Source organism: Erpetoichthys calabaricus, chromosome 7, assembly GCF_900747795.2.
Source record: "Erpetoichthys calabaricus chromosome 7, fErpCal1.3, whole genome shotgun sequence".
In the NCBI taxonomy this organism is placed as follows: Eukaryota; Metazoa; Chordata; class Cladistia; order Polypteriformes; family Polypteridae; genus Erpetoichthys; species Erpetoichthys calabaricus.
The window spans coordinates 47,169,713-47,190,227 of NC_041400.2; the positions used below are offsets into that span (position 1 = coordinate 47,169,713).

At 37.4% G+C, this 20,515-nt stretch overlaps 1 protein-coding gene across 2 annotated transcripts in view; it reads right to left on the bottom strand.

Moving 5' to 3' along the window:
- LOC114654315 (prostaglandin reductase 1-like) overlaps nucleotides 1–20,515 on the bottom strand; it is a 43,426-nt gene that overhangs the window by 17,258 nt on the left and 5,653 nt on the right. For both annotated transcript variants that reach the window (XM_028804780.2, XM_028804781.2), the window contains exons 3-6: nucleotides 19,439–19,484; nucleotides 15,731–15,790; nucleotides 6,499–6,666; nucleotides 3,821–3,938 (exon numbers count right to left, since the gene is read on the bottom strand). In XM_028804780.2, the coding sequence (XP_028660613.1) occupies nucleotides 3,821–3,938; nucleotides 6,499–6,666; nucleotides 15,731–15,790; nucleotides 19,439–19,484 (392 nt within the window). The remainder of the gene's footprint in view (nucleotides 1–3,820; nucleotides 3,939–6,498; nucleotides 6,667–15,730; nucleotides 15,791–19,438; nucleotides 19,485–20,515) is intronic.

The following is a 20,515-nucleotide window of genomic DNA, read 5'->3' on the forward strand; positions in this document are numbered from 1 at the left end:
CAGCTATACTTCCATTATCCCTGGGTTAACCCAATACTTACTTTACATCTTAAGAGATGCTGGAGGAATGCTGAAGTACCTAGAGGAAAACCCACTCAAACAATGATAAGATGTGGGATTCAAATCAAGGATACTGGATGCGTGAAACAGCATCACTAACCACTGTTTAACAGTGCCTCATCTTCAAATGTGCAAAGGTAAAAAGAAATGTGTGTCACCACTATGTTTAGTAAAAGATTATATCGTTATATGATATAACAGAAGCAGTACATGAATTAATATTATTTTAATTAAACTCAAGTGTCAAGAATTTCTGCTTCTTACCAAAGAAAAGTTAATGAATACAGCCCAACACACATAAACCAGTGAAAGTACATTGATTTGTTATCCTGAATTCAAGTGGGTCATGTGAAAGATTGTATATATTAAAGACAACTACACATACTATTATTTTTATAGACATGGACATCAAAAACGATGAGTGTTACATCAAAATGATACATAACCGTAACAATTTATCATAATGAAGAGTAAGAACTCTCACAATTTAGCACTAGCTATAAATAAATTTAATTGGCAGGCAGATCTAGATTTTGGCAAGAGAGGAAACATGATACCTGCTTTATCTTTTGAATGTTCTCAGTGTTCACATGGAACTAGTTGAACCCTTTTCAGTTATTAACAGGGAAAACATGTTACACTGTGATTATTTTCAGATTTATAGCATTTGTTGTACAGCTATGGGGAGTGCCCCTTTATTTAACTGAATATGAAAAGTCATAAATAGTGCTACATGATTACAAAGGAAATAACTGAATGAAAATAAACAAGTTGACAATAACTCTTTCTGGGAACGATAGATAGATAGATAGATAGATAGATAGATAGATAGATAGATAGATAGATAGATAGATAGATAGATAGATAGATAGATAGATAGATAGATAATTTATTAATCCCAAGGGGAAATTCACATACTCCAGCAGCAGCATACTGATACAAAAAAAAACAATATTAAGTAGTTTGGTTAGATGTGCATTAAATAGTTTGGGGGAGGAAGGATCTCCTCAGTCTGTCAGTGGAGCAGGACAGCGACAGCAGTCTGTCGCTGAAGCTGCTCCTCTGTCTGGAGATGACACTGTTTAGTGGATGCAGTGGATTCTCCATAATTGATAATCTATAACCTATAAGTCAAAAAAATCATGTTTCAAAGGAAAATACTTAAATAGCCTTCCATATGCTATTTAATAGAAAACATATACAAGCTCCTGCAGTATAATGCAGATAATGCTTTCTTTAAACAAGCCAAATAATGAATGCAAAAATGTAAAATTACAGTTAACAACTAAAAGTTTAACCTAGATTATCAGTGAAAAGGTCAAAATATGTATCTGTACTAGGCAAAGTGTCAACACCCTTCTACTCTAACATCTGTTGGTAGAAAAAGTTCAAGTTTGCATAAAGTATTTCCTCATAAAATTACCTTTTATTTACTGATTTCTCAAGAGCTCTATATATCTCCTAATCTGACCCTTGAAAAGCCATATCAATAAATGAAAGCTGGAACACCAAGAGCAAACCAAACAACAATCTGCAAGTCACTGTTGAGGCAAAAAAGGAAAAACCCTCTAGTTATTTGTATAACAAGGCTAATATTCAGACTAAAAGTAAATTTTACTAAATAAGTATTTCAAATACACTGTGGCACCCGGCTGGGATTCCTACCCGGCCGGGATGCCCGGGGAGACAGGAGGAGGGTTCATACCTCCTCCAGAACATGAGGGGGTGTTCACCCTGGTTGTATTGGGGGCTACGGGTACAGGGCTTGGAAGCCCAACCCTGTTGGGACCCGTGGTCACCGCCAGGGGGCGTCCCCCTGCCTGAAGGTCCCTGGACCTCAGTACTTCCACCACACCAGGAAGTGCTGGGGGGAAGAAGAGAGGGAACACCCGGAGTGCTTCCGGGAGGACAGCAGGCACTTCTGCCACACTGGGGCGTGTCCGCGGGATTGCCGGTGCACACCTGGAGCACATCAAGGTAGAGATAAAAGGGGCCGCCTCCCTTCATTCGGGGCTGGAGTTGGGTGGAAGCAGGACAAGGTCGGAGAAAGAGAGAAGGAGGCGGCCCGAAGAGCCAGAGTGGTTGGCCTGGACTTTGGGGGAGATTGGGGTTTGTGGTGCACTTAAGGACAGTGTAAATAGTAGTTGTGTAAATAAACGTGTGGTGGTGCAAAAACAACATGTCTGCCTGTCTGTGTCCGGGGCACGTTCCACAACACTAAGGAGACATTTTATTTGGTAAATGTGTCCCTTTCAAGTAAGTGACTACTCAGTCAGTGACAGAATCATGCGTGCACTTAATCCTATTCAAGCTTGCAGAATGGAATTCAAGGGAAGAATGGGCCAAAGTCGAGGTATAAATGGCTCTGAATTTCACATGATATTGGACACATTATGCCACCATGAGTGTATGAAGAACAGCAGTACAACTGGGCACTTAATGCAAGACATTTCCCAGATGTACTGTACTGAGAATGTACCACCAACTAAAAAAAAGTTTCAACACACTTGTCAGAAACAACTATTGAATAAAGGTGCTACTGGAAGCTTGAAACAACCTCTTCATAGTCATAATAAGGATACACTCAATTAACTAATAGTTGAGCACTGCAAAATGCCAAAACGAAGCACATGAGGATACATTGTATCTTCTTGTTAGGGCTAGACAATCAAAGATTGAGATGTGCTTCCTTGCTTTTGGGAGTAAAACATTAAAGGCTTGTTGAAGAGTCACGGGAGAATTAGAAAATGGTCTGGTTAATCCTGGTTCTTGTTAAGTCATGTCAGTGGGTGGATGAGGATATTGTGAAATTCTGTGAGTCCACAGATCCATTTTGCAAAGTGTCAACTGTGCAGGCTGGTAGTGAAAAAAAGTCATCTTAATGAAATATTATCTGATCTTCATGTAGTTGATCTTTTGAATAATAAGATGGATAAAGATACATATAGTAGAGATCCAACAATGGCAATTATTATATGCATGAACCCACATGGAGCAGCATCCCTTCAAAATCTTGTTGCACTCAGGTGAATTCTGGCTTTTCTGAGGGTACAAGAGAGACCAACGCACATTTATAGTATAATACAGTATAATAAAGCTGGAATTCAGTATATATGTAAATAAAATACTTCATTTTTTGCTTCATCTATCTATTTTAAGCCTACTTACCCTTATTATATAGCTGGCCCCTGAGCATATTAAAGAAACAAAACAACCAGTGAACACTCCCGTTATTAAAAATCATGGGTATACACTACAATACAACATACAGAATTGAATTTATAATAAGAAGATCCAGAACATTAAATGGCTTATCAGGAGGCAAAAACTGAACCAGTAATTTTGTAGATTCAAGCCCAAGTCTTTAAACATTGGACTAAAACCCATGGCTCCATTGTCTTTACCCACGGTGTCCAATTCAAGGTCAAAGAGGCTGAAAACCTTATCTCAGTAGGATCAGGGACTAAATCATGATGAGCTGCCTGTCCACTGCAGGGCCTTTATATATACTCTCCCACTCCGACTCCTACTGGGGCAAAAATAATCCTGCCAATTAACTTACTTTCAACATCTTTCGAAGGAAAACCAGAGTACCCAAAAGGAGAAAAAAAAGCTAAGACATGAAACTGAAAGTGCAAATTATATTCAGGCGGGGGTAGACTCAACCCAAACCATTGTGCCAATGTGCTATACTTACTTAATTGAATATAAAAAATAAAATCATAGGGATAGAGTGAAAGCAAAAATGAAATAAACATACTTTAATTTTCGCAATCTGACCAACAGCTGAACCAACAGCTCCAGCGGCAGCATTGACTAGTACTATATCTCCTTTCTTCAGGTGACATACTTCCATCAATCCAAAATATGCAGTTAGTCTATTGAAAGAAAAGAAAGTGCTGTTTTTCTTTAAACATTACAAATATAAAGTCAAAGTCAAAGCGAACATTATTGTCATCTCAACCATATACAAGTATACAGATAGACGAAATTGTGAAGCTCAGGGTCCACAGTGTAATAACCATCCATCCATCCATTTCCAACCCGCTGAATCCGAACACAGGATCACGGGGGTCTGCTGGAGCCAATCCCAGCCAACACAGGGCACAAGGCAGGAATCAATCCTGGGCAGGGTGCCAACCCACCGCAGCAGTGTAATAACATGAAGTGCAAATAAAAAATTAAAATTAAATTAAAAATAGAATTAAAATTAAAATTTAAAATTAAAACACAAACAAGAAAAGACATTGTGCAAAGACAAGACAAAGAAGTAGCAGCAATATTGACGTGTAGTAAGCAATATGAACATTGATGCAATGTATGGTATTATGCAATCTAGATACATAAATATAGTCAATAAATATGTAATACAGTAATCCCTCCTCCATCGCGGGGGTTGCGTTCCAGAGCCACCCGCAAAATAAGAAAATCCGCGAAGTAGAAACCATATGTTTATATGGTTATTTTTATATTGTCATGCTTGGGTCACAGATTTGCACAGAAACACAGGAGGTTGTAGAGAGAGAGGAACGTTATTCAAACACTGCAAACAAACATTTGTCTCTTTTTCAAAAGTTTAAACTGTGCTCCATGACAAGACAGAGATGACAGTTCAGTCTCACAATTAAAAGAATGCAAACATATCTTCCTCTTCAAAGCAGTGCGCATCAGGAGCAGATAATGTCAGAGAGAGATTGAGAAAAGCAAACAAATCAATAGGGCTGTTTGGCTTTTAAATATGCGAAGCACCGCAGCACAAAGCTGTTGAAGGTGGCAGCTCACACCCCCTCCGTCAGGAGCAGAGAGAGAGAGAGAGACAGATAAAAAAATCAATACGTGCCCTTCGTGCTTTTAAGTATGCGAAGCACCATGCAGCATGTCGCTTCACGAAGCAGCTGCACAGAAGGTAGCAACGTGAAGATAATCTTTCAGCATTTTTAAACGAGCGTCCGTATCGTCTAGGTGTGCGAACAGCCCCCCTGCTCAATCCCCCTACGTCAGGATCAGAGAAAGTCAGCGCAAGAGAGAGAGAGAGAAAAGTAAGTTGGGTAGCTTCTCAGCCATCTGCCAATAGCGTCCCTTGTATGAAATCAACTGGGCAAACCAACTGAGGAAGCATGTACCAGAAATTAAAAGACCCATTGTCCGCAGAAATCCGCAAACCAGCAAAAAATCTGCGATATATATTTAAATATGCTTACATATAAAATCCGCGATAGAGTGAAGCCGCGAAAGGCGAAGCGCGATATACCGAGGGATCACTGTATAATAAATAAATAATAGATGTAGATAATACAGAAAATATCAGTGTATGATAATAGTTGTTTAAGACATGTGTAAACAATGACAGGTCAGAATGTTTCACAGCAGAAGGATATCAAAGAATTTTAAAGTTCAGTGTGCAAAATACTTAAAGGTCAGTAGAGATTTTCAGTTCTTTTCTACATGCACACTCGTCTTTGCAGGAAAGTGGCTTGCATGTATAAAAGTTCTGTTTTTAGAGGTGGTTGAGGCAGTGTGGAAGATCCCAGGGGGCAGCATGGTGTTAAGGAGTCCGACAGCTTTGGGGTAAAAACTATCCTGCAGCCTGGCAGATATAGCTCTGATGCTGCAGTATCTTCTTTTGGATGGCAGAAGTGTGAAAAGTCCATGTGAGGACTTTCTGATTCTGACTTAGTTAGTTTTAGTATTTCAAAAGTAAGACTTAACTGAGCAGTTGTAGGTTTCCAATAGTCTTTTCAAACAAAAAGCCTATAATATACTGTACATGACAGTTGCTAAAATTAACAATAATTGGTTTAAAGTGGAAAAGACTTACAGAGTTCAACACAATAGGCAAAATAGGAATCCTGTATCATAGGTGCATCCTTAAACCTGTGTAATCCAATTTAGGATTATAGAGGGGGCAAAACTTACTGCAATAACACTGAATGCAATGCAGAAAGCAGTTCTGACCAGGGCACAAGCACATCACAAGCCCCACTCACAGACAAACACACTCTGACACAAAGCCAGTTTTAAAGTTGCCAAGGAACTTGCATGTACTGGGGATGTGGGAGGAAAACCCATGCAGACACTTGGAAACCATGTAAACTGCACACGGACAATAACTGTGTCACTGTCAATCTTAAACAATATGTAAGAAAAGCATTAATGTTGTATATATAGTGCAGTACTAAAAAACAGGGCCACTTATTTTTTAGTACTATAGTACTTCATGCTAAGAAATGGAATCAGTCCTTCTTTATACAGTATAATTCTCAAGCATACCAAAAACAACAAATCATTTATTTGGCAATTACAATAAAAAACAAAAGTTAATGGCCTTGACATGCACTAAATGATAACGTGTATTATTTGGTGGATAACAAGAGTGTAATTAAATTTGAGAAAATTAAAATTATTATAGATGATATTAAATGGAAATTTTAGTTTTACCCCGGCATTCCAATCATTCCAAGCGCAAGTGACTTGGGGATATTTTTTGGCCAGTCAGACAAAAGCATATCCAGGTTCTTCCCATCTGAGATTGAATGAGTTCTCCAGCCACAATTTGAGATTACATAGGAGCCAACTGGGAAATCTGCATTCTTACTTTCCACCACTCTGAGGGAATAAAACACAAATTCATGCTGTTATTTTTTCTTCAAGCACTTTATTAAAAAGATGACACTGAAAAACAATGCCTGTTTACAACAAAAATGCTATTGTTGCTCAGGTCACTTAGACCAGTGCTCCGCAACCTTTTCTCACCTACGACACACCAAAGTTCTTCCTAGAATTTCCGCGGCACGTCAAAACCTATAATATTTAGCTGTTGCGTAGCTGGGGTTGGGGGGGGGGGGGGGAGCTTGGGCGGTCCGCTCCGAGCGCCAGCTATTTAGGGGCGTCCAAACTACTGCAGTTTCCTTTTTTTTGTTCCTTGAGGAGGCGCAAAAAAAAATTTCTTTCAGCTTTGGGGCGTCAAATTTTTCACCGCCCCGGGCAACATGATCTCCAGCTACCCCACTGATATATAGATATTAATTTAATACACAAATTTTACAATAAATTTTCATTTTTTATTATAAGTATACATTTATTATAAGTATACATACATAAAAACTATACTATATTTACTTTTATGCAATCTTAATAATTATTATAACATAATGACTGATTAATGTGATACCTGCGCTTGTTTCAATGAACACAAAAGTTTTATATTCGGCTCAATATTTGTCAGCGCAACCCGAAGTTCTTGGTCAAGATCTTTTAAGCATGACCGCTTATCATTTTTAATTAACACAAGAGTTGTTTGTCTTTTTTTGGTGTAATTGGGATGGTTTGAATTTAGATGGCGATTTAGTTTACTGTGTGCCATTGCCCCGTTTGATAGCTGATCGCCGCAAATGATGCATTGTGGCTTTGGAGCCGTTTCGTCACCACACCACGAGAATCCATATCGAATGTAGTCTTCGTTGTACTTCCTTTTCACAATCTTCTTTGTTTTTTTTGCAACACTTGTGCTGGGTTCTTCATCATCTGTACGTGAAGACGAATCTTTTCCACGTAAATATTTATCCATATTTAAAGGGGTATAAAACTAAATATGAATCACACGAAGAACGTTAACCATACACAATTCAGCAACACAACTAATAGTAATGAATGATAACTACTGTCGCATGACGAGTGAATGCGACGTAGCACGACTAATACGTCGGCTTGAATTGAATCTAGGTGAGGGCACGGAGCGCTCTGGCTATCAAAGCATACTACGGAGTTGTCTGGCGACTACGTAGGGCCTACGTCGTAGGCGACAGGCGATGGGATTTATTATTTCAGAGAAATGACACATAAAATTATTAAACCTTTAAAAGGCCATTTACGCGAATATTTCATTGCACGTATTCTCGTTATTGTGTTTCTAAGGAGGACCGTTGAAATATTATTTAGTTAGAAAATTGTCTTATTTGACCGCGTCACACCTGTATCGGCTCAAGGCACACCAGTGTGCCGTGGCACACCGGTTGCGGAGCACTGACTTAGACAATGCAGGCAAATAAGCCAGTTACCTTTCTTCTATAATGACTTTGACACATTTGGGTATTTAAACAGAGAGAACTGAATATTAAAATGAATGTGACATGTTTTGATTGTACTGTATATTATGTGCAGCAGTGCCACTTCAGATTCTAGCTTGTGACTAACTTGTAAGTGGCACATTAATAAACAGACACTATTATAAGTTCAGTTCCAACTTACTTTATATTGAGGTCTTATTTACTGTGAAAAAGTCCAAAGTACAAGTCCAAAAAATGAAACAACTTGAAGCCGGAAGTAAATTTAAACAGAACCACTGCACTGTAGCACACCAGTAGATATTTGTTCTAGTAGCATTTACAGTGCATCCGGAAAGTATTCACAGCGTATCACTTTTTCCACATTTTGTTATGATACAGCCTTATTCCAAAATGGATTAAATTAATTTTTTTCCTCAGAATTCTACACACAACACCCCATAATGACAACGTGAAAAAAGTTTACTTGAGATTTTTGCAAATTTATTAAAAATAAGAAAATTGATAAAGCACATGTACATAAGTATTCACAGCCTTTGCCATGAAGCTCAAAATTGAGCTCAGGTGCATCCTGTTTCCCCTGATCATCCTTGAGATGTTTCTGCAGCTTCATTGGAGTCCACCTGTGGTAAATTCAGTTGACTGGACATGATTTGGAAAGGCACACACCTGTCTATATAAGGTCCCACAGTTGACAGTTCATGTCAGAGCACAAACCAAGCATGAAGTCAAAGGAATTGTCTGTAGACCTCCGAGACAGGATTGTCTCGAGGCACATATCTGGGGAAGGTTACAGAAAAATTTCTGCTGCTTTGAAGTTCCCAATGAGCACAGTGGCCTCCATCATCCGTAAGTGGAAGAAGTTTGAAACCACCAGGACTCTTCCTAGAGCTGGCCGGCCATCTAAACTGAGCAATCGGGGGAGAAGGTCCTTAGTCAGGGAGGTGACCAAGAACCCGATGGTCACTCTGTCAGAGCTCCAGAGGTCCTCTGTGGAGAGAGGAGAACCTTCCAGAAGGACAACCATCTCTGCAGCAATCCACCAATCAGGCCTGTATGGTAGAGTGGCCAGACGGAAGCCACTCCTTAGTAAAAGGCACATGGCAGCCCGCCTGGAGTTTGCCAAAAGGCACCTGAAGGACTCTCAGACCATGAGAAAGAAAATTCTCTGGTCTGATGAGACAAAGATTGAACTCTTTGGTGTGAATGCCAGGCGTCACGTTTGGAGGAAACCTGGCACCATCCCTACAGTGAAGCATGGTGGTGGCAGCATCATGCTGTGGGGATGTTTTTCAGCGGCAGGAACTGGGAGACTAGTCAGGATAAAGGGAAAGATGACTGCAGCAATGTACAGAGACATCCTGGATGAAAACCTGCTCCAGAGCACTCTTGACCTCAGACTAGGGCGACGGTTCATCTTTCAGCAGAACAACGACCCTAAGCACACAGCCAAGATATCAAAGGAGTGGCTTCAGGACAACTCTGTGAATGTCCTTGAGTGGCCCAGCCAGAGCCCAGACTTGAATCCAATTGAACATCTCTGGAGAGATCTTAAAATGGCTGTGCACCGACGCTTCCCATCCAACCTGATGGAGCTTGAGAGGTGCTGCAAAGAGGAATGGGCGAAACTAGCCAAGGATAGGTGTGCCAAGCTTGTGGCATCATATTCAAAAAGACTTGAGGCTGCAATTGCTGCCAAAGGTGAATTGATGAAGTATTGAGCAAAGGCTGTGAATACTTATGTACATGTGTTTTCTCAGTTTTTTTATTTTTAATAAATTTGCAAAAACCTCAAATAAACTTTTTGCATGTTGTTATTATGGGGTGTTGTGTGTAGAATTCTGAGGAAAAAAATGAATTTAATCCATTTTGGAATAAGGCTGTAACATAACAAAATGTGGAAAAAGCGATGCGCTGTAAATACTTTCCGGATGCACTGTAAGTAAGCATTTTAAGTCACAGGTGGCACAGTGGTAGTGCTGCTGCTTTGCAGTAAGGAGACTGTGGAAGATTGTGGGTTCGTTTCCCGGTTCCTTCCTGTGTGGATAGCGCTTTGAGTACTGAGAAAAGTGCTATATAAATGTAATGAATTATTATTATTAGTATTGTGCTGACCAATTTGCACTGAGGAATTGACGACAAGGAATAAACCTTAAAAGTTTCAGTAGTCCCGTAGGCTCTTGATTAGTTTTACTGTTTAACCAACAGTACAGCTGTACAAACTTAAAAATACAAAGGAGATCAGGTAGCAGGGTCTTTAATTGGTAATATAGGTTACCAAAAAAACACATACAGGCATTTCACTGATCTAAGTTACATTATTTCACCTTAAGTGAAGGATCCAAGCTCCACAGGCACAATAGTATTTAGTTTGTTAAAGTGCCTATAATAAAATCAGTGCAAAACAAATATTTGTATATTTTTTGAGCCCAAAATATAAAGCTAATCATGTGTAATTTTAAATTACAGTGTGGTCAATAAGCAATTATCCTATGGTGTTTATACCAGCATAGTATCACATTTGCCCAGCTATCGGAAAATTAGCTGGATTGATATACTTGATATGCTTAATGTATATAAGCATATAATTCACAGGAGTACCACCTTTTTATAAGTACACTACCAGTAATTTAGAAATATGACAGCATTTTGCTAAATTGAAGGCTGGCAACATTGCTCTAGGAGAAATTATAAGAAATGCAGTGTGAAAGGGGTTGCTTTGTATGTGTAATACATTGTGGGAGAAAAATTCTCTCCACATGCTCTAATGCTAAGGGAATACAGTGTGCCTTTGTTAACAAAATAAAGCTCACTAGGGAAAAACAGAGAAGCGATAACTCCACACACAGCTAAAATACAAAACAACAACCCTTCAGGTCCTTAAGAGAATTGCCTCCCCACTTCCTCACTGTCTTGTGTTGGGATTTTAGGACACCATCACAAGTGACAAGCAAGCAGAGGCAAATGATCAGTGATAAATGATGGCCCATAAATGAGAACTGTTGAGTGAAGAGTGAGAAGTAATGAATGAGAAGTGACATACATAACATGAAGGAACACTAATGTTTGTTGGCTGTAGAAGTGAAAATAATGATGTCCTTAAAAGGACACTGTACTCTAGACCCGGGCCACTTTCTCCTGCTAACATATACCACAAATTTTACTCTTGATTCCAAACTTGACAGTATCTTTGCTGCAAGGAACCTTTAAACCTCCTGTTGGGATCACTTTTGGCTAAGCCCTAGAACAAATTCTATCTAAGGTTAGGAACATGGCCTGCTTTTGATGCAGCCATATCCAACTAGAACTCTATCTAACTGATCATGATGTACCTGCACCCCTGAGCTTTCAGTTACATTTAAAAGGTCAGATCTCTCAAGACAGCCTTTTTTGCAAGACCTTTAATGTTAGGGTAGGACCTAATGATTGTGCTATGTTTTAAAACAATTCATGAAAATAAATATTCTAATTTGTACTACAGACTAAAGATAAAGGAACTTAATGACGTTTAAAAAATGGGAGATTAATTACTTGGGGATTGATTGCTGATTTGAATGGAGTGTCTTTGGAACACTTACTGTTGTAATTGCTATCTTGTTCTCACTTGACCGAGTTGTGCTCTGTTATGATGTTTTCTTTGTTTTTCTAGTAGGGAAATTAAAAACTAGCTGGCTTTTCAACAATTAAGCCTATGAATAAAGTAGAATCACCCATTAATCACGTCCCATTAATCAAACCCTTTTTCCACATGGTAACTTGAACGTATGAGTTAGATGGTGTGATATAAGTGGTCAGTGGCATTGGGCACATTTTAAATAAATTATCAAGTCCTGTTAGCGTGAAGGCTCCATTTGGGTGTGGGTGTGCATGAATGTGCTCTAGGGATGGTTGGGGTGCTTTGCTGATCGCACACACATGTGCAAATGCAAGTGGCAATCAGGTGCCTCGGAGGTAGCAGAGTGTCACACCTGCGCCCAGTTAAGCAAGCCAATATAAGAAAAGCCTGCACGGCAGAGGGGAAAGAACAGAGAAGAGAAAACGAAAAGAGAGATAGAGGTTAAAGGATGGAGAGGAGGACAGGAACAAGAGAGCTGGTGCAAGATAGGGTGGAAGCAGACAGATGGGAATGGAGCAGGAGCAACCAATAATATTCCCAGAGGACTCCCCTGCAAGGCCAGGCAATGGCATCAGGAATTGGAGGGAGCTGCATTCAGAGGTGCTCCATGGAACATCATGGGATTGACGGAGGGTACACGGGTCAAGAATAAGGGGTGTCTGCACCTGCTAGAGGATGTCTCCTCATGCTGCGAGATCCGAAGAGGGTAAACTGGGGAGATGTCACATTTTAGTGGGATGCACCAGGGCTGATGAGTTTTAAAGAAGTACTTCCTGCTGGATTTTAACCTTGTTTTAATGGAATATTTATTTATTGAAGTTGATTTGAACCTCCACATTCACTTTGGCTTATAAGGATTATTTATTTATGGGATAATTTGAATGATTGAACTATTCTGAATACTGTTTTTTTTTTTTTTACTGGTTTTCATAAAAGCACTTGACACTTAGGCACCAACCCCTTGCTGACTGTGTATGTGTCTCATTTGCTCAGCTCATCTTGGTACATGACTATCAATGGTGCTGGGTTAGAAAAGCTCCAAAAACTGGGGAGCGTGGACCCAACCCGGACTGACACAGTTGGTTAATGGACATAAGAATGTAATTAATTATTAAAATTGTATCATTATATTATTTTTTTAATGCAACATGGTGTCTGATAAGTTTGATGATAATAAACCATATTTAATTTTTTGGAATAAACAAGAATTATATTGTAAGAATTTAAACAAACAAGGGTATCTCAAACTTACTTGGCTGATAGTAAGAACACTGTTACAATATTGATGCTTTTTAAAGCCATTAACTGCACATGTCATAAGAAGATAAACTATACTGAAGGTGAAAGTTCCTTCCCCTGTGTAATTAAAAAAGATAAATATGTTACCAAAATTGTTTTGGCTTTGTAATCACTGCTGTGCACACAGCCATCACTGTAACATAATATAGATAGCGATATGTTTTTAGTGTTTCATCTGTTTCAAATGCATGCTACAAAGGCAAAACGTACTCTGTGAACTGTTAAATTTATAACAGTTTTACATATGATATAATTCATTATATGAACTGCAGCATGTGCATATATAAATCTTCACATATTTTCTATGCAGACATGGGGATAAAAATAAAGCAAACACAGGAAAACCCAGAGCCTAAATTTGTAATTATAAAATTTTTGTCAGATTCCTCTGCAGCCCCAAAGTCAAAACTGAACTTTAAAAAAGACCCTCAGATTTCATGGTCAGAAGGAAGAAGGGCCAGGTTCCAAAATGAGCAATTTGGTAAGAACAGAGGTCATGCTGCAGTGACTGCCAGCAGTGCACTTACATGCCTTCCCTTTTCCTTCATGGAAAATCAAATTGATTCCAGGTTGGATACTGAACTGTGTGTTCTTCTATTTATAGAGACATTTCCTAATATTTTTGAAAGTTGCAGAAACAGTATTTGTCTCACAAAAATACTCAGATTTGCTTTCACTTTGACATCTAAGAGTTTTTTTCTGATGAAGTCTAATTAAATCCACTGTGATTCATCAAAAGTCAAAGGGTGAATATTTTAAATGGGACTGTATAATATCTAATGGTGTATTCATTTTCAGTTGTTGGTATTATTGTAGTGTATTACTGTCTCTAGTCTGTGGCAAATATACAGGTAAAAACTGCTTTGTGTCATGTACACATAGTGATAAATTTCAACTTGATTCATAATGCTTTATTCTGTTACTGTTATGTAATTCATTAAGTGTTTATTTTTAACCCTTTTAAAATCTATGCAAGACACAAATGTTTTTTCAGTATGTGTTTTCTACTCGGATAACCCACAAGCATTTCTGAACAAGATTTTACTTTTACATGGTTTTACTGATTCTAAGTTTATTTTAGAAGTATTAGGAAAATATTACAAAACAACCATATTTGAGAGGCAGCCTAATGGAAGATGCTCTTAAGATATCCCATAACACCTTATTTCAGACTTATTTTGTAAACTCCAATTTGGCTAACATACAAGATGAAGTTTATTATCATGTGTATACAGTGTAATACATTCTTGGAATTAATATTTTCCCACATTTCTCCTGTGTTACAGAAAAATAATGCACTAGATTTTTGAAAACTAAACATCACTCCCATTTTTGGTAGAATCTGGCTAAAATAAAAACTGCATTTTTTAAATGAAACAGTTAAATAAAATATATACTTTTTGAAAGAATTATAAAATAATAGCTATCACAACTTCAAACACACTGTTATCAACCAGAATAAGCAATACTCTTTGTATGTGTACCAACAACTGTACTGTATATTCCTTCAGAATTGCTGCATCTTTAAGGAATATCATTTGGATTCAAGGAAAATAATAAGCTTTACTCAAGGTCAAGGTACTTTATTGTCATCAGCAACTGTGTGCAGGCACATAGTGAGATGAGGCAACATATCTCCATGAGCACAATAAAGCAAAATACAACAAGGTGCAAGGTGCGTCAGAAACAATACAATAAATAGACAATATACAATAATATAAAATAAACAGACAAATAGACAACACAACCATATAACAGTATAGTGTGAAAGGGATTTAAATATTGCAGAATACAGTAATACTGCACGATAAGTAAGATATTGTTCAGAAGCAATTTGCAGCATTGAATCACATTGAGTGTGTGATAAGTATAACATTATCAAAGTACAAAAGAGAACAAAAATGTGCCTGTTGTAACAGTAAACAGAAGATAAAGCGCAGGTTCTGTTGAAAAAGTGCAAATTGTAATATGAAAAGTATATAAGGCACAAAATGATGTAGTACACTGGAATGACACTGGTTAAACAGGAACCAGACACTTTTGTGTGTTCAGAATTCTGATGGCCAGTGGTATGAAACTGTTACTTCGTCTTACAGAAACAAAGCGGAAGCTTCGATACCATTTGTCAGACAGTGGAAGAGAGAAGAGTCCATGCAAAGGTTGGGAATGGTCTTTCATAATGTTACTGGCTGTGTTATAGCAACAGGTTTGGTAAATGTCTTTCAGGGGAGGTAGAGGCACATAGACAACCTTCTCAGCTGCTCTCACTATCCGCTGTAGTGTGTTGTAGTCTGAAACATTACAGCTCCTGTACCAAAAAGCAGACTTTCAATTGCATTCCTATAGAATACTGTATGGTGAGGACTAGTGGAGGGAGGCTTGCTCTTTTCAGTCTTCGCAAAACATACTGGCGCTACCAAGCTCTCTTGGCTATGGATGCAGAGTTGAGGGACCAAGAAAGGTGCAAGTGTGTGAGTGAACAGACACTCAATCCTGATTTACCACTTCCCTTGTGGTCAATGCTGCCAGAATTGGCTACAGCATTCGAAATTGCATTGAATTGCATTACGGGACTTAAAAAATGGGTGGAAGTAACATAAGAAAAATTCTCTCTTCAGCAAAGCTAGATAATTTGCCTGCTCGGTATAAGCATAAATATATTTAAACAGTATACATATAGCAGAGACTGTACCTTGCAACTTGAGTCCCAATCATAACATCACCTTCTTTCATTAGAACAGTGCTGTAAGGTCTGAAGATTATGAAAAAGATACAAAAAAAAAATATTAAAAGTTGATATAATTCTGAAGACTTCCTTTTACGATATTTCAGAATGTCACAAATGCCAAGCTGTTGATGTTTTTACTAAATATTAAAATTACCTTTTGCTTGATAAGATTAAAACTAGACTATTTTCACTAAAATCAGCCCAAACAGCGAGCAACAACAACTAAATCTAAATGCCTGCAAATTAACCTTTCACATGCTTTCTGCAAATCAAGTACTCATTTTAATAAAGTCTACTTTTGCCTTAATTGAAAACCATGCATGTTTCATTTCTTCTGTACTAGTGTTGTTTTAGACACAAAATCAGCACCTTTACCCTTTCTGCTAAATGGACACGATGTCAACAAGCTGAACAAGGAAGAATACACAATTCCAGTTTACATTTGGAATTTCATGGCAAGCCCAGAGGCATAATAATCTCTGCTTACAATACATCCACAGCAAACTCAACTGGCTTCTCTCATTTAGGAAGAATTGTGGTAATTTTCCAATGTCCTCCTTGATTTCAGAGTTCTTCATGTCATCACATAGCCCAGCAACTCTATACAGAAACTTAATTTTCTCTGCTTATACTAGTCATGAAACGTTTGATTAAAAACACTTTAGTTCTAATTTTTCTTTAAGCTCAATATCGATTCTAAGTAGGTTTGACTGATTCAATTATCTAAACCTGAGCAGAAAGCATTCATACATGCACACTGGCCAAAACTATCATTCAGCATCCAGACCACACATGAAATGTTAGGTGCAGTCACATATTATTCAAACACCGTGTTTACTCTAGGTTATCCTGACAGATGCTTAATTTTATGGGACTCACTCCCTTATTTAATGAGGAGAGAACACTTACTTTAAATTATATATATATATATATATATATATATATATATATATATATATATATATATATATATATATATATATATATATATATATATATATATATATATATATATATATATATATATATATAGTATAAGCATATATTTTTTCAAACATTCAAAGCAAGTAATATTTTTATCCACATTAGTAACTTTTCAGATCATTCCAGGTTTTAAAAATGCTTCTTTAATGAATTTAAATGTAAACCTGTAGTGTATTTGGACAGGTGTCACAATCTTACTGCCACCTACAAGCCTGTTATTGACAATATATAGTAGTATATATATTTATGCTTTATACTAGGGGGCTTACCCCCTGCTCGCTTCACGCGCCAACCCCCCTTGCCTGTGCTACACGCCAGCCACTTCGCGTCTCTGCCACTCGTGTTGTGAAGAGGGGGGCTGAACGCATCCCAAGGAGACACGGTCGTTCCTATCTATAAAACCCCCTCTTAAATGGTGATACAATGGGAAGCAAATAGTTTTTTTTACCTCCTCTTTGCTCAATGGCTTGCTGCTGCTGCCGTGCCACGTGATCTGCATCTCGCGTGGCGCTTCAAACTTTTAAAAGCCTGTACAGCAGCTGTATTTGTCATCTACTCTTTGTCTTTTATTTCCAGCCCCGGTCGTGGTTAAATCTGTTGGCACAAAGTCTCGTCTTGTGGGACGTGAGTTCTTGATATTTTTTAGTTTATAATTTAAAAAGGGAATAAGAATATGAAAATCTAACAACATCACTATCATCATTAAATTCTGAAAAGAATAATACCAAACATATATATGTAGGTTTTAAAATAAGCCCGATTTAAAGCGTGACAAAAAACGTCATATAAAATCATTGCACAAAATCAGAGCACTTTTAGGCTTAGGATTTTATATAAATATATAGAGTAGATATATACTGTATACTTTCTTTCTTCTTTTTATTCTCTTTAGCTCCTGACAAGTTTTAATTTTAATTTTTATTTGGGGACAATTAAACCTTGTATAAACAGCAATAAGTTTTGTTAGGCTCTGAAAATACTTGTTCACCACCATCAGTGATCAGACCCTGACTTGTTACCAGATATCTGCAAATGCTTTATTCTGTTATGGCTATTAAGATACTGTCCTCTGTCAATAAGTTAATTTTGCTCAAATATTAAATTTCAAAGAACAGTGTCATTTTTTATTTCACAATTAATGTGTGCAAGATAGCAACACTAAATCAATCTGGAATACTTAAAAGGTCACCAACAATTGTTTAGTCTTTAAGTGAAATTTTGAACAAAGATGCAATATAATTTCATCTAAATTACTGGCATTTATTAAACTCTGTGTTATGCAGATTGATACTTGAGTAAATTAAAAGGATATACAAAACATTTTCCTTTTGCATTTAGTGGGAGCAGTGCTATCTTTCATATGCTGCTGTATTATTTTTAGATAAAGGCAGGCTGGCCACAGATTGGGTGGGGTAAGCAAAGCCAACACAACTCAATTTATTGGTCTGAAAACAAATCTGAACTTATTAAATGTTAGACTCATTAAGAAATGCTTAACTACATAACTGCTAAAAGAAATGGACATCTCTGCAGAAGCTGAATATTCAAAAGTAGGAATGTGCATGTACAGCTGTATAACTGTGAGGCAACCACTTCTCGAGTAATAAAAAGATTAATGGTTATCATCGTTGTAGATAATCAAGGAATTTCTAGTTAGTATGACAGCAATGGTACTTCTATTTTGAGGTTGTTACTGTTAATCAGTGCAGCATGGTAGTGCAGTGGTTAGTGATGCTGCCACAAAGATCATGAGGCTGGGCTTAGGCACAGTATGTGTGGAGTTGCCATATTTTTTTGGAGGTTGTGTGAATTTTCTTCTGAGTGCTTTGGTTTTCACCCATATCCCAAAGACATGTATGTTAAGCACCTGCCTTTTGGTTTCCAAACATGCTAAAATAAGTACTGTACTTGCTCTCTGCAACCCTGAACTGGATACACAAAGTAGAAACCGGATGGATGATGTAAATCATATTTCTTTGAATGTGGGTTAATTTCTTTTTTTTCCCTTGGTTTACTGGCTGATGTAAATTTATATTTCTTACTTGATCAAACTCAATTTCTTGTAAGGATCACACATTTTAAGTAGCTGAATTGACTATCTCCAGTGGCTGGTTTCTTATGGAAACAAACTTTTAGTGAATCTACAGCTGAGTTTTGCAAATCAGAATTAAACAAGACCTTAACAGTTCAACTCACACATGCATCTCATATGCCTGAATTCTTTTATTCATATTCCTGAATTTATAATATACTTTAAAGTAGGGCATGTTCCCTGAGAACCTTCTATTTAGAGAGTTTTTTGTCATATTTTAAGAAGTAATTTAATTAATAGTGCACTGTGATGGGAATACTACTAAAGTCTAGTATCAGCTCTAACACCATAATATAATGAGTTGGTCAGTACTAAAGCCAATGAAATGTGGCATTAAATGGTTTGATTATTACATGATATCCATTTGTATTTGTTACAAAATAAATTCTACTAACACTTCAGTACAGTTACTCCTACAAAAGTCATAATTTAGTTTGTGTGGTGAAGAGAATACTTAAAGACTTAAATATTGTAGATGCATAAGTTTCTTAACATACATGTTACATTTTGCATATACATGATTTCATAGACAAGTCATTATTTAAAACTCTGCAATCAACAATCTTCTACCAATAAAATGTTAAATGACTGCTTACCTCATGTAAGGATCAACACTGAGAAACTCAGCTTCAAGCAACACCCCTAAGAGTAGTAAAAAGTAATAAAAATGCATTTAGTTAAAAATATATTCAAAAAGCATGTGCTGCACATATAAACAGGAGTGCTGTGGTCATTTTAAACATACAGTATGTAATGAAAAATTAAAGGTTACTCTAAAGCTGAAAAAGGGACAAGAAGGTAGGAGACACCAATTTTCACTGTACAGCTTGCATTGGATAGTTAATGAAGTCTACATACCTAAAATTTTGTGTTTTTAATCTTAATTTCCCTTTTTATAGTGATAATAACCCTTATTGTTTCCATCTTGCAGATATATGCTGATGCAGTCTTTCACTCTTCAAATACTGGATAATTATATACATCTTACTTTAAACACTGCCCTGAATAAAAACTGTTTTTGACGCAGAGTAAATGATTTCATGTTTCTTCTGTTTGATAACTATTTGACAGTTCTGATGAAGAATTGATTTTTTCATTATTTAAGGTCATGCTTCAATACTCCCCCAATACATGCCCACCACCCAGTACTTGCCCATATGTATCATCCCTTCACACCACCATTACCATTACTTGGCAGCCACCTGGGGCCCCCAGCTGACTTAAATTCTTATGTTTATTTATGAAGCAATTGGTGTGAGTGAATGTGATTGTGTTCCTGTGTGCCACGCAATGGACTGGCACCCTGTCGAGCATCCTTGTGCCCATTTTGGCCGGGAAAGGCTTTGGCACACCATATACAGTATGCATATATTTTTCACTGGTAAGTAATATGAAATTGTACTGACTTTGGCAATGCTGAATAAAATATATAAAAAAGATACTGTGTGCCGTGAATGTAGTATTTTATTTTCATTCTAAAAACAATAAATGACAGCAGATGAGTCAAGATAGCATAGTATATCAAGTTGCATGCTTAAATCACAAAGACCTGCTGTACTAGGTGGTGATGTAGCTTAAACCTTTTTGCACTGTTTCACTATGCACCACTCCATCCTGTTTCAAGACACACACATTCTGGTTATTTGTTTTAAGAAGAAGGAGCCTGTTAGTAA